At 37.9% G+C, this 13,640-nt stretch overlaps 1 protein-coding gene across 1 annotated transcript in view; it reads right to left on the bottom strand.

Annotated features, from left to right (window-relative positions):
• Positions 1 to 5,015: 5,015 nt before the first annotated feature.
• The window catches only part of adamts16 (ADAM metallopeptidase with thrombospondin type 1 motif, 16), a 69,692-nt gene continuing 61,067 nt past the window's right edge, over positions 5,016 to 13,640 (bottom strand). Inside the window, exons 19-24 of the mRNA XM_088327913.1 lie at positions 9,855 to 10,056; positions 7,419 to 7,613; positions 7,280 to 7,336; positions 6,995 to 7,192; positions 6,753 to 6,900; positions 5,016 to 5,646 (exon numbers count right to left, since the gene is read on the bottom strand). Of these exons, the coding sequence (XP_088184039.1) occupies positions 5,531 to 5,646; positions 6,753 to 6,900; positions 6,995 to 7,192; positions 7,280 to 7,336; positions 7,419 to 7,613; positions 9,855 to 10,056 (916 nt within the window). The 3' untranslated portion in view covers positions 5,016 to 5,530. The remainder of the gene's footprint in view (positions 5,647 to 6,752; positions 6,901 to 6,994; positions 7,193 to 7,279; positions 7,337 to 7,418; positions 7,614 to 9,854; positions 10,057 to 13,640) is intronic.

Here is a 13,640-nt window from a genome sequence, read left to right as displayed (position 1 = left end):
CATTAGTTGCAAGAGTTTGTGACTTAATATTGATCCATATATAAGGCGCACTGTATTATAAGGCGCATGGTCAGCTTTTGAAAAAAATTAAGACTTTTAGGTGCGCCTTATAGTGCGGAAAATACGGTACTCTAGGCTGCTGGAGCTCGTGTATGGGTAAAGCTGGGTCAATTTTAGGGTTTTCCCACAAGCAAAGCTCTGATAAAAAGCATTCCCCTGTTCTCAATTATCTATTATAAAATGTTCTAAACAAAATGACATCTGAAAATACAAAACATTAAAGGTGTTATCCGTAAGTTCAAAATACTTTGCTTGCTGACGCCATCTTCTGGCTGAAATCATCATTGCATTCTCTGTCAAGTTGCTTCTGTGGCGCGTCCATGTATGAGTATCTCTTTGACGCGCTTGAATACATTTTTCTTTTTTCATCTTTTTTGGGTTAGGATTTGGACTGTATTTGAAACAGTCCTTTTCTTATTTTCGCCATTTTTTGTCCTACGATTAAATAAAAGCTCGAGCAAGCTCAAAAATTAGTCAGAGTATTAGCAAACTAACGACAAGTCTAGCCATCCAGTTTTTTTTTTTCGTTACATTGACCTTTTTTCATGATGGATGTTAACCTCTCATCTTTTATGCTTTTATCTAAAGGAGCAGCACATATAAACTTAATTTAGTTCAAATTCAAAGCTGCCCATGTACGGCACAAATACACACAGAATTTAAAGTGACAGAGAACTTAAAAAGTAACAGAATTATGAAGTAGTGCAATTACCAATATGATTTTATAAACAGTATATGAATAAAACACTATATAAAAGCCCCCTAGACAGCAGCTGAGATGGAAGCGATCATTGATAAATATTGGATATTTACAGATAATTGGTTATTTAAAGTGCTTATACTAATGACATCATATGACAAATAGGTGCAGTTTAGTTCAGTGCAAATTTGAATTTACTATTGTGACAGTTTTGGGGAAGAAGCTGTCTCTGAGTCTATTTGTTTTGGCTGGAATGGATCGGTATCGCCTACCAGAGGGTAGCAGGCTGAACAAATGGAAACCAGGGTGAATAATGTCCTTTATGATACCTTTGGCTCTGTTAAGGCATCTGGAATTGTAAATGACATGTAAGGAAGGCAGTTTAAGGCAGTAGGAAAGTTTTAAAATGGGCTACGTTAAAAGTGGCGTCCCCAACTTGAAATTTTGCTCCACTCTGCCGCCACTTCCGGGTGAACGTCATGATTGGAGCCTCAGTGAGCTCATTCTTCAAGTAATAATATACACATATTTTTTGAATTTTATTTTTTACGTTTTTGGGGGTTTGGTTGGCGTTTCGACTGTATTTTAAACAGGCCTTTTCTGTCGGTGACCACTTTTAGGTTACACTAAAAAACAAAACAAAAAACAGGGACGAGCATAACTCAATCACCCCTGCTTATCCCTCACCCCTTTTCTGTGTTGCGAGTCCCAGAGCACAGTTGATAAAAGTAAGATAGAACCAAATAGGTGCGGTGGAAAAAATATATAAAGGCTCTTTGAACTCTGTTGGGCATTGCTAACACATATTTATTAGAAGGAATATCAAACTTTTAACTTTCCAAGGACACCTAACAGCGCAGCCCACCTTTAAGTAATGTGTTTTCTTTCTACCAGATTTTTTTTATCTCGATCACCATGGATTATTTCTATAATGTTTCCATCTGCAACCAATTGTTTTTCATAAACAAGAGAAAAAAAACATCATCCTGAGGCTGTGACCCACTTCTTTTATTGTTCAGTTGGTTTGTCACTTTGAAAAAACAACAAAACTTTAAAGTACTTCTTTGTTCGTGTCACAAACTATTAAATCAAGATTATGTTTGACTAGGGTGAAGACATAGGATTCCACAAAGTTTTTCCAGGCATCATTTGTGGCTCATTTCTCACAAGATGGAACGGATTAATAAAGCACAAACTTAATGACACAGCACCCACATGTGTTTGTCTATAGATAAATGGTTAATTACAAGGAAATGTCGACCCAAAGTTTAACATGTGTAAGACTATTTTCAAACGATATACCACAGGATTTTGATTTTTTTGAATTCCTGGGGAAATACATAATTGGTAATAAAAGCTCCACATTGTAAATAACACAATCATGGACATGACAACATATAAAAGTTATTTTATTTACATTGTAAACAAACCATTGCTCTTTTATAGCCCAAATATACCACAATATTATATGTACCTGTATGCATTCAGCCACTCATACTCAGTTTAGCGAGTCAAGTACATGGATTTCATTTTTGATGTCTCATATTCTCCCATGTGTGCACACATTAGAGCAGGGGTTGGAAACCTTTATGACCCAAAGAGCAATAAAAGGAAAATATTTCGACGTTTTAAAGAGAGCCACACAATATATTTTAAGAAAAAAAAATCAACAAAACCGCCAAATCTCTCTCCAGACTAAAGCTAATTCTTCAGCATATTTGATTTCACTGTGTAATGTTTGATGATTTGATAAATTTGATGAAAAGGTAATAATGCCATATTAATAGTAATATATCACTTAAAATGTGTCCTCCTCCCGCAGTTACTTAAGAGTGTTGAGGTGCAATTTGAGTGTCATTTTTGTCCTAAATAATGGTTACAAAACAAGGTGCATGCAAAGTTATTTTGCAAAAAAATACTAGAAACCAGATACAGTATTTAAAAAGAGAGAAGTGAGTCCTTACGCTATGCGTGCATAGCTCTGCCCATCTCTACCGCTTACCCAATCAAACTGTTATCTATGTTTTGTCAGCATGTATGGGTATTTACAGTTTTTTTCTGTGGGTTTTCATTATAATATGTCTCCACAGTAAGTATACATTGATCAATGAGCTTCCATACATATGTTCCCTTAGAATATACAGCCAAAATAGGGTCTGTTGTTGTGGCATCGTGACTTTAAACTGTAGTTAGGACTACATACAATCTTTCACAATGTTGATATCAGTGTCTGAAATAATGTCTGCCCAGACGCCAGGGGCGTGCATCTTTTACGTCGGGCGTACAACTTACAAAACGTCTCCGCCCGGGTGGCCGACAACTTTACAAGGAAAAAAAAAACGGAAAGATTTTTTTTCAAATCAAACGTTTGCTTTATTCCGATTTCGAAATCTTCGTTCGGTTTGGAAATCTCGTCATTTCGGTTTGTTTGGCAATTTGCGTACTCAGCAGCCGATCAGAAGCCTGCATCGAATAACTTCGTGCTTCCGGACTCTCCCGAGCCTTATAAGGTCGTGCATTTGCATATAATCTTATTTTAATTTTCCAAAGTAGACCCACAGAAAACACAAGAGAAATGAATAAGTGATTAGGAATCAAGCCAAAACATCAGCCCCAGAAGAAATATTCAAAAGAAGATAACAAAATTGATGACGCTACAAAACGTAAACGTACATTAAAAGCATCGTGGCAAGAAGTGTTCACGTGGCTTGTAGTAGTCGACACAACGCAAACATTGCATGAATGAAGACGAGTGAATACAGGTACATGCTGATAGCAGATGGAAAACAGCGATGTTATATACTTGAATGTTATAAGTAGATTTATAATACACTTAATTCCAAAGTGTTGTTCTGTTATATATGTAACCGCGGTGTACTTGTCCCACCAAAGATCCACATTCACGCTGGACTGGATGATGAGGTTTTTATTACAGTTACTGCAAATGAATGAGTCACAACATTAGCTTTTCTGCTGGCTTTGATCTCTTTGATCTCAGTAGCAGTTCCCTCTGAAAACTGCCAACAAACCCCGCCTCCCGGTCACATGTCAGAAGCCAAAACCAAACTCCAGCCCATACCAGCAGGTGGCACTGTTGGACTCATCCTTGCAGGACACTTATCAAAAACTATACACATATTTTAGCAGGAATTTCAATAAAACAAAAGTTATTATTACACCCGTTACATATATTCTGATGATCAATCCCTAATACTTTGCAACAATGTTTTTTTTGCGATGAGTCGTCTTATTGTGTTTCAAGTTGTGAAAAATGGGGCAGGCAACTTTATGGCTAGGCTGGCAACTTTTCAGTTGTTTGCCCTGGTCTCTGGTAACTTTTTTCATAAGTTTCAGAAACTGTTGATATCAATGACGGTAAAGACCTATTCTTTTCTATTGTATGCTATTCCTCCTCCTACTACTAATACTATTACTACCACAACAACTAATAACAACAATGATAAATAATAGTACTTATTTTGGTGATTATTATAATACATTATATTCATAGGTACCCGCATCATATGCATTTAGGTAAGTATTCCCATAATATTCCGTCAATATGGTTCTACATTGTCTAAAAGTAATATTAAAAGTACAGTAATGTTTTTCACTAAACACATAGTTGCAGTTATACGACTCCCCTGTCACTCGTAATGAGCCATTCAGCGATCTGTAAGCTCTGCCTGTATATACATTTTCAGATCTTGTTGACTAAATTTCAGGAGAAATCATGGAATGAGTCCTAAAGTGGAATGCGTGTGCGTGCACTGTAAGTGTCATATTAAGCCGTAGTCATAGTTCATAAAACAAATAAAAGCATGACAGAGCCCAAATAAAATAAAATGAATGAATCACAGATGGAAACTCAATGAAATTGAAAGAGATTCTATAAATATAAAGATAAATAAATACATGATCTAACAAGTTTTTATAAGATCAAAATCTCATCAATTGTGCCATCGATTGATTATCATCATATCGCCCTCCCCAAGGAGATAGTAATACTATATTTTGTTGGGATTTATTTTTATGAATATTTCTCTTTCAGGTTTTCCCAGACCACAAATAATTCGAATCAAAAGAGAAAAGAAAATATATGTTCATTCTTGATTCATACATGTTTTATAAAATAGACTTCAAAATATGAATGGGCTAAGAGTAGAGTAATAAAAGGTGACAGTTGTACTGCATTTTATTCCAACTTTACAATAAATAACAAACATGGGTCAACAATTATGATGTGCATTTGTGAAACTTCAGAAGATCCCATCGAAGTAATAACAACTTAGCACAACTATCAAACTAGTTTCTCATTTATTTAAGTGTTTTCCCCACCATGTGAGTATAGAACATCATATTTCTGTCCAGGTCATTCTTTTCAAGTTTTATGTTATAGATATGTCCCTTTTCATTTGTTCTTATTCATCTAACAATATAGTACAGACAAGGATGCATCCATTGTTCATGACAACATTTTCCAAGATTCATTTTTGGAAGGGCAAGGAGATCACTGTTTTAATACTCCAAATAGCTCAGTTATTTTAGCACCGTCACATTTCTGTAGATACATTTAACCATGAATTTTCCTTTTTCAGATGTCCAGCATCACTAGACTGTCGCTGCAGCTCATCAAATTCCTGTGGAGTGTTGTAGTTTCTCGCAGGAGCAGACATTTGCTAAATGTTCATCCATAAAAATCAAGAATAGTCATTTGACTAACTTAATTACCCTCCTGTCTGAGTCCCAAACAAAGTCACTTTTTTGTGATTATAAGTTTGAATTAGAACAGGACTGGCAGCACTGCTTGCCATAATACTTGTGGTTGCACACGCCATGTTGTGGCACCAGATAACACCAGTGGAAGTAGTTCCGACATGCCAGCTCTGTGGAGAAGAAATGGGAAATGTTCAAATTAAAAGTATGAGTAAGAGCAAAAAGAAAGTTCCATATTTTGTGAAAACAGAGATTCCCCGCTACTTCTCACTTTGGTTATTGCTGATTCACTCCTTTGCAGATTTTGAATTGATTAGTTTTTTTTGTGCTACATGGGGTAAATCTTATGTTTGTGTATTGGGTGGGGTAACTGTCTATGCTGGTGTATGCTGACAAATTCATTGTCTTCATACTAAAACAAGCTGGGAAGCATAGTGTGCGCGAGCTTTCAGTGGCCCATTGCATTGAAAAGAAATGCATCAATTAAATCGTACCCTGACAAAAGTCAGAAAAGCGCAACAAAATGGTGATCTCGAGCGGGTGCTCTGTGGATTATTATCGGGTTCCAAAAGTGACTGGGGTGGTGTTAGAGATAAGGCAAGTGGGTACATTGCTGCACCAAACAAACTATAAGTTCCAGTCATTTTTACCTATTGTTTTTTTCTTTTTAGACTTCTATGGTCACATAAAAAGTTAACTGGGTTGTTGAGGCGGTCAGTTGGGTTTGCATGGACAAAGTGTGGATAATGATTTACTGCAGCCCAATTTGAGTTAGGGTTAGTACAGCACCATTAAAATATCAGTTTAACAGAAAAGGTGGGAGACAGTTTCTGTAGAATATATGTCATTACAATTTAGGTTCTGTTCCATTTTTGTTTTTGAGGGGACTGCCCGAAGATAGCTGGGTTGGCCTCCAGCACCCCTGTGACCCCACTAAGGATAAGCAGTGCAGATAATAGATGAATGGATATATATTTTGTTCCCTCAAATACAATATGCCATTTTGGTGATAAATCCAGTAAAATGTTTGCTAATGTTGATGTTAGAAGCATAACAAGATTTTAAGAACAAATGGTGGAAACATTCTTCAAAATAAAACCACTTTTTAAAATATCCTTATAAGGAGCTGTTTCTGAAAATATCATGACTCTAAAAGTCAAAACCTAAACATTGATAAATCTTCAATCTATGAAAATTTTTACTTTGAATCTCATCAGTTTGTATCAGCCTATTAAATTGCATTGTATGCATTATAATGATAGATGAGGTTGTATACCCTTTTTATCCAGTTGTGGACAGAAGTTGGTATTGCAAGCCTGGGACGTTGATGGTTTTAGATGGAGTGCACAGCCAGAAACAGGTTTCCTTTGGGCCAGGCATTGGACTGTCCTAGCCTGCACTCCACCTCCACATGTCACTGTACACTGTTAGCACAAGGACATATCATTTTTTGGGAAGACATGAATCTTTTTGAACTTCGGAGACTTGGAAGATGATGATTGATTTTTAGTTTCTTACTTCAGACCAAGAAGAAGCGTGCCATTCGCGTCTTAGCTGAGGGAAAGGTGGATGAAAATGTGCACTCCAGCTCTGGGTTGGTGGCGTTGTAATGGCTTGACACCGAGATAAGACGCAGGGCCGATGAAGTGCTACTTTAGGCCTAGGGATGTGGTGGCACTTTTTGGCTGTAAGTTCTCTGTATTTACCGGCAGCATCCTTTAGTTACAGAGGCAAAAGTGAATTGCAACCTTTCAAACAACATTTAAAGTCTGTTTGCATTAAGATGAACTCAATTACACCCACCTTTTCAGCACACTTAATGAAACGTGCCTGATACCCGTGGTCACATGTTACTGAGCACTGAAAAATACATAAGAAGGAACAGGGCAAGAAAATGTTAGCACGTATGGATGCTAGGTACAAAAAACTAGTCAAAGCTTACCTCTTGCCACGTTGATACAAACCACTGCACTCTGCGTTGTTTCTGGCAGCGTTTAATGAAGCAGGTTTCCTGACTGTCAGGTTTCGGCAAGTGGATGCATAAACTGTCTTGCAGAGTCTCAGATTGTGTAATAGTGTTGTGTCTTGTGCACAACACTGTCCTTTTCCTCAAGCCATTACCGCACTTACGAGAACACTGGGAAAAAAATAATGTCATACCAACATTTCATCACACATACGTGTTTTCTAGATCCTCACTTAAAGTCCATTAAAACATACAAAGACATCATAGCAACATTTGAAAATGTGCATTAGATACATATTTGTTTTATAAAATTTAGTGTATACTTTTGCATAACAAATATTGTATACATTAAAGAAGAACAATAAAAATCCCTATTTTGTCTATCCTTTAAAGAGACAGCATGTATTAATAAGCGCCTCCTAGTGGTAAAATATCCAATTCATTGAAAAAAATATGTATTTAAATAGAAAGTATAAATGAACTAACTACTATATAAACATGCATTTTTCGAAAATACCCGTACCTCCTCATTTTTGCATTTTTTTGACATAACATGTGCCTCACCAGAAAGCACGGCAGCGCAGTGGTTAACGCGTGTGTGGCACAGTTCTAAGGTCTTGGGAACCTCCTGTGTGGGTTAAAATCCAGCTACCGGACTTCCTGTGCGGAGTTTGTATGTTCTCCCCGTGCTTGCGTGGGTTTCCTCCGAGCACTCCGGTTTCCTCCCACATTCCAAAAACATGCATTTCAGGTGAATTGGCCGGTCCAAATTGTCCCTAGGTGTGAATGAGCGAGTGAGTTGTCTGTCCCCGTGTTCCCTGCGATTGGCTGGCAACCAGTTCAGGGTGTCCCCTGCCCACTGCCCGATGATTACTGGGATGGGCTCCAGCACCCCCGCGACCCTACTAAGGATAAGCGGTGTAGCTAATGAGATGAGATGAGATGTGCCTTACCTAAAAGTTGTTGCCATCTTGCTGCTATGGAAACCCGAGGGAAAATAAAAAGGTTTGCGAAAGGCTGAGCAAAACTTTTTGAAGATAAAAGTTGCGGTTTGGTCACTTTCAGTTTAGTTGTGCTTTTTAGTGCTCACTTGTTTTCGGTACATTACACAATACAGCAACATCTAATGGTAAAATAATACACACTGTCCCTTTAAATCACACTATAAAATCAGTAGGCACGAGCACCGGATCGCGGGCGCTGTCCTTCCTCTTTCTATCAATAAACTTGTGGTTAACGCTACGCATTTGGGTCCTGATTCAGTTCTGGTCGTGACAATTTGACCCAAGTGGTTTGGGTCTTCAACCCAAATAAAATAATATAAAAGTAAAGTACAAATTCATTATTTTTGTTTTGAGAAATAATAAAATTATTTATTATAAATAAATCCTCCAAAACAGTTATTTTCTTTAAAAACACTCAAATAAGATAGATAGATAGATAGATAGATAGATAGATAGATAGATAGATAGATAGATAGATAGATAGATAGATAGATAGATAGATAGATAGATAGATAGATAGATAGATAGATAGATAGATAGATGGATAGATACTTTATTCATCCCCGAAGGGAAATTCACATTTCCAGCAGCATCCCTTCGCTGAGAACAATACAATTGTTGTTTCATTTAAAACATGTTCAAAACTTTAAAAAACGTGTAAAGTACAAAACAACCCTCCGTAAATTGGATGATTTCTTTTAAAATGTCTTCTCTAAAAATGATGAGTATTAATAAAAACAACCCATCAGAAACTGTTCTACTTTGCTTGAAATACCAACACAAATTTGGATCAGGATTGTTCTGCCTTGACAGACCCCCAACTTGTTGATTACAACATACAAAAATGGGTCCTATTGTACAAAACATCCTTCCAGAACAGGTATTCTTTGATTGTGTGTTTTGAAACCATCCAAAAATGGGGTAATAAAAATAATAACCTGCTCAATTTTCAGATTATACTATTAAATGTGTATGTTATTCCTTCAGAAGGAAAATAGTATCTTCATAAATATGTAGCATTATACTGTACATAAAATCAAAATCCTTGAAAATAGTTTTTGTAAACAAAACACCAGGGACTAAGCAGTAACACTGTGCCCCCATTTTGTGTTTACAGGGGGCATATTCAAGGAGGGAAAAATAGAACCCTTTTAACCCAATTCTGTAATGCACAAGAAAAAGGATGCAAGAATTTGTTAAAATCTAATCCGAATGGGTCACATTGTTGTCATACTCCTGCAATCATCTTTTAATCTATACTTTAAATTGCCAAATACGAGTATATTGGGTTATATAAAACACAGTTGCCTTGGTACTTACTGTTGTATTAGTGACTACGTAAGGGTGGTGTACTAGTTTTAGTCTAAAAGAGTGATTTGGTAAATCTCCATGAATATCTAATGCTCACCTGTGACCACTGGCCAGTGGTCCAAGTTGGTGGACAACTGTGTGTGCTGCAGACTTGCCTCCTGGTGGGCGTCATCTGAAAACAATGAGCGTCAGCGAGGAGGTCGTCTCCGCTTTGACTTCTTCGGACACAGTGGACCCGACGCGTCTGTTCCCCTCCTCCGCAGCTTTGACTGCATGCCCCCCATACCCCCACGGACCAGCTGGAAAAACAACATTGCTTGCTGAGTCAACAGGCCCAACCTCATAATTTTTAGTCAGATGGCAGGGATTCACAAATCATAGTATGATAGAATAGACATCTTCTATATCTATATAATTGTAACATTGGTTATCTCGCGTAAATGATAATGAACCATCCGTCTATTTTGTCCAACAACACAAACACACAATAGCCAAGATTCCTTGTCAGCACCTCACATTTAGGCAGTGGTTTGCTATAAGGGCCTGCTAGGCTTTCTCTGCTTGCCTTTAATTCTCCGAAACATGTGATGTTAATTAGATTTTGTGCTCTTGCTTTAAACAATCAGATTTCGAGTTGCCGATACCATGAGCGTTTTCACGAACTGTGTTTGGCTAGGGGGCAGTAATGCACCAAGGTACCGGTGCCAACCGCCATTAAACTTGAAGAGGATGAAGAAGAATGATTGGCTAATGATAGAGTGTACAAGCAGAGTTCGCCAACTGTATCTGTAGCCTGCTGCACAAGCAAATATATTGTTTAGTCAATTTAGTAACATTTTTGTCAAACCACAATTGCTGAAGGAGGAGAAGAAATAGATTTGGTTGCAGATTTACCGTTAAAGACCTTTTCAAAACTGACTTTTCCTGAAATGTTGTACATCATCAAGAAAGGTAGAACAACTACTGAGCAAGCAAGCCTGTCGCAACCGGGCTATCTCCCACTTTCAGCCCACAAACTTCAAGCGATACCCCTGGCTCCCAGGAACACTGCGACTTTCAGCATTAGCTTCATTGGCGATAAAAAATAACTTCTTGTTGGAAATGAAATGCAAGGATAATCTGTGCAACAGAGGAATTGAAATCTGTGGCTTTATTTCTAGATAACATTGCAAAATTAAAAGGTTATTATTAATGCATTTTTGCACGTTTCCAAGCTGTAGCTGCGGTAAAGATTTTATAGCCATAAAATAGTTATTGAGTGTTGGATTGATTCACACGTAGCACTACCAAAGGCCTAGGTGTGCAATGTACGGCCCGCCATGTTAATACAAAATCAGTAAAGCATTGGCAGGAAAGATTGTCCTCTTTTTTAATCATGACTTTTGTTGCTTTGTAACAGATTTCATGTAATATGGCCCCCTGTCTTAACTCCCATCGGTGTTTGACATGTGTTCATGGCTGACTGGCCTCAGAGCAAGTCATAACAACAGAAAGTCAAAGCTTCTCAACTGGAGCTGATTGTCTACTTTTCTTATCTGCAAGCTCATCCCAGCTCAAAGTAAACATCACCGCATGTGTTTTTTATTCCTCATATGTTGTCAAGCCTACTTAACAAATGTGCTTCAAAGCTTACAGTCTTTAACACATAACTCTTCAAACTCAAAGTTTGCATTTTGGAAACACTGTTTGAATTTTTTACTACATTATGATTTTTTTCCGAGACAAATTAATAAGTAAACTGGCAGTACACCTCCTGACCTCATTTTTTTAAGTGCAAGTGTCTTCTTAATCTTTCATCACTGGGTTTGTCATATTTCCCACACCACATCTTCGATTTCTAACATACCCTCTTGAGATCCAACATGTTGTCATCACTATGTTATCATTCGGAATGCCAGCAAAAACACACAAATGGAGATATTTTCAAAACAATAGAAGTATGTTTTAAAATACGAATAATTGTTTAATATAATTTTATGAACAATGGAGGAGGACAAGATTTTTTTTCTGCACATGCAAAATCCTAAATTGTGTGTGTGTGTGTATGTGTGTGTGTCTGTGTGTTCGGTGGGCGTGAGTGTGTGTGTGTGTGTGTGTGTTGGGGTTGGGCAGCTGGGTCTCCGAAATGGCGTAACAGATTTTCGTGAAAATCTACACAGTTGTGTTTTAAGCCTCCGCAATTGACTTTCGCTAGGTTCTGTGTCAACGCACCTCCAGTAAATACCAAAAAAATCGTAAGTATCCGATTCTGTTGGGTCTCTAACGCCCTCCGGCAGCCAAATTGGGTACTGCAGCTCCCGACCAGTCCAAAAAGCCAAGTCCAATCTTCTATCAACCCAGGCTTTTTTGATTGTTCATAAATCACCTTATGGAAGCCGTGGATCAGCTTCACAGTGCCAAAAGGAGGATCAAATTTTCATTGCGGGGACATTACAACAGTGCCCCCTCCAAGCATTATCAAATCGATGAACGCTCAATTTAATGGTGAGTGAGTGTGTGTTTGGTTTGAAACTCTATTGTTTCACAGAATGTATATGCAAATGGGTGTGCGTAACAATGCATATACAGTATAGTATTTCACACTGTAAAACCGAATGGGGTCGTGTTCTTTTTAGACAATAGTATCAAAAATAACAGGCATTAAAACCCCATTCCATGACGTTAGAGGTAAGATCGGGCCTAAAAAAATCCAGCCCGAACCAGTCCGAGCCCGACCGTAACTTGATTTGAGTGAGAGACTGAAGTAAACCCCAAGCGGCGTAGTGCAACGCCGAAGTCATAATAATATCACTCAAGTAGAAGTAAAATGTAGTCATCCAAATAATTACCTGAGTAAAAGTAAGTTCTCCGAACAGCGTGCATGCTGTGCAGATCCTCCACGAAGAAAAGAAAAAGAAAAACGTCGAGAGAAAAGCCGGGCCTGGCCCAACTTAATGATCGATGTTTTATGCCCGACCGGCGCGGCCCCAAGCTACCTCTACATGACGTTATGCAGTATTTCATAATCTTTAGGTATGAGGAAAACCTCACAGTACAACACAAGGCAAAAACAGTACATATCTTTGAATAATGAATTTAAAAATATCTTGTCTTAATTTACTCATAAAATGACTTCCTCTGGATGGAAATTGAGAAGTTGAATTTGAAAACTCAGAAGCACAAGAAATAAAAGACAATCTCTGACTTATTTTTAAGTATCTTTACATGGAAGGCTTTAATAGTTGAGTACTTGTGTTTGTTCATTCATAATAGAAGAGTATGTTGCTGCCGATAACAAGTTAATTCCTCACATTTATAAAACCTCAATGGCCACAACACTGTTTAGTCTTTCTAATGTTCTTCATCAAGATTTTTCTAACAATAGCTTGGTCAAAAACACCATCAATTGTTTTCAGGCAGTCAATGTGAGGTTAGTGTTTTAGTTAAATCTTCTCACATATATAAGAACAAGATTTTTGGCTAACATTCCAGACTACAGCAGAGGGTCTATGTTGGAGTCCTTAAAAAGAGCTAATAAGGAATTGAATTGTCAACAGTGGTTTGGAAAGATAAGCATAACTTTTTATTTTTTAAATGATAAATACATCTCAAATGGTTATTTTTTATCAGTCTTTACATCAAGACTGGGGCAGCACGGCGGCGCAGTGGTTAGCGTGTGTGCGGCACAGTTCTGAAATTGTGGGAACCTCCTACGTGGGTTCAAATCCAGCTACCGGCCATACTGTGCGGAGTTTGTATGTTCTCCCCGTGCTTGCGTGGGTTTCCTCCGGGCACTCCGGTTTCCTCCCACCTTCCAAAAACATGCATTTCAGGTGAATTGGCCAGTCCAAATTGTCCCTAAGTGTGACTGAGCGAGTGAGTTGTCTGTCCCCGTGTGCCCTGC

Source organism: Urocampus carinirostris, chromosome 2 (assembly GCF_059441175.1).
Source record: "Urocampus carinirostris isolate Australia breed hairy pipefish chromosome 2, RoL_Ucar_1.0, whole genome shotgun sequence".
In the NCBI taxonomy this organism is placed as follows: Eukaryota; Metazoa; Chordata; class Actinopteri; order Syngnathiformes; family Syngnathidae; genus Urocampus; species Urocampus carinirostris.
Note: the sequence above shows the minus strand (reverse complement) of the source record. Positions and strands in the feature narration are given on the sequence as shown.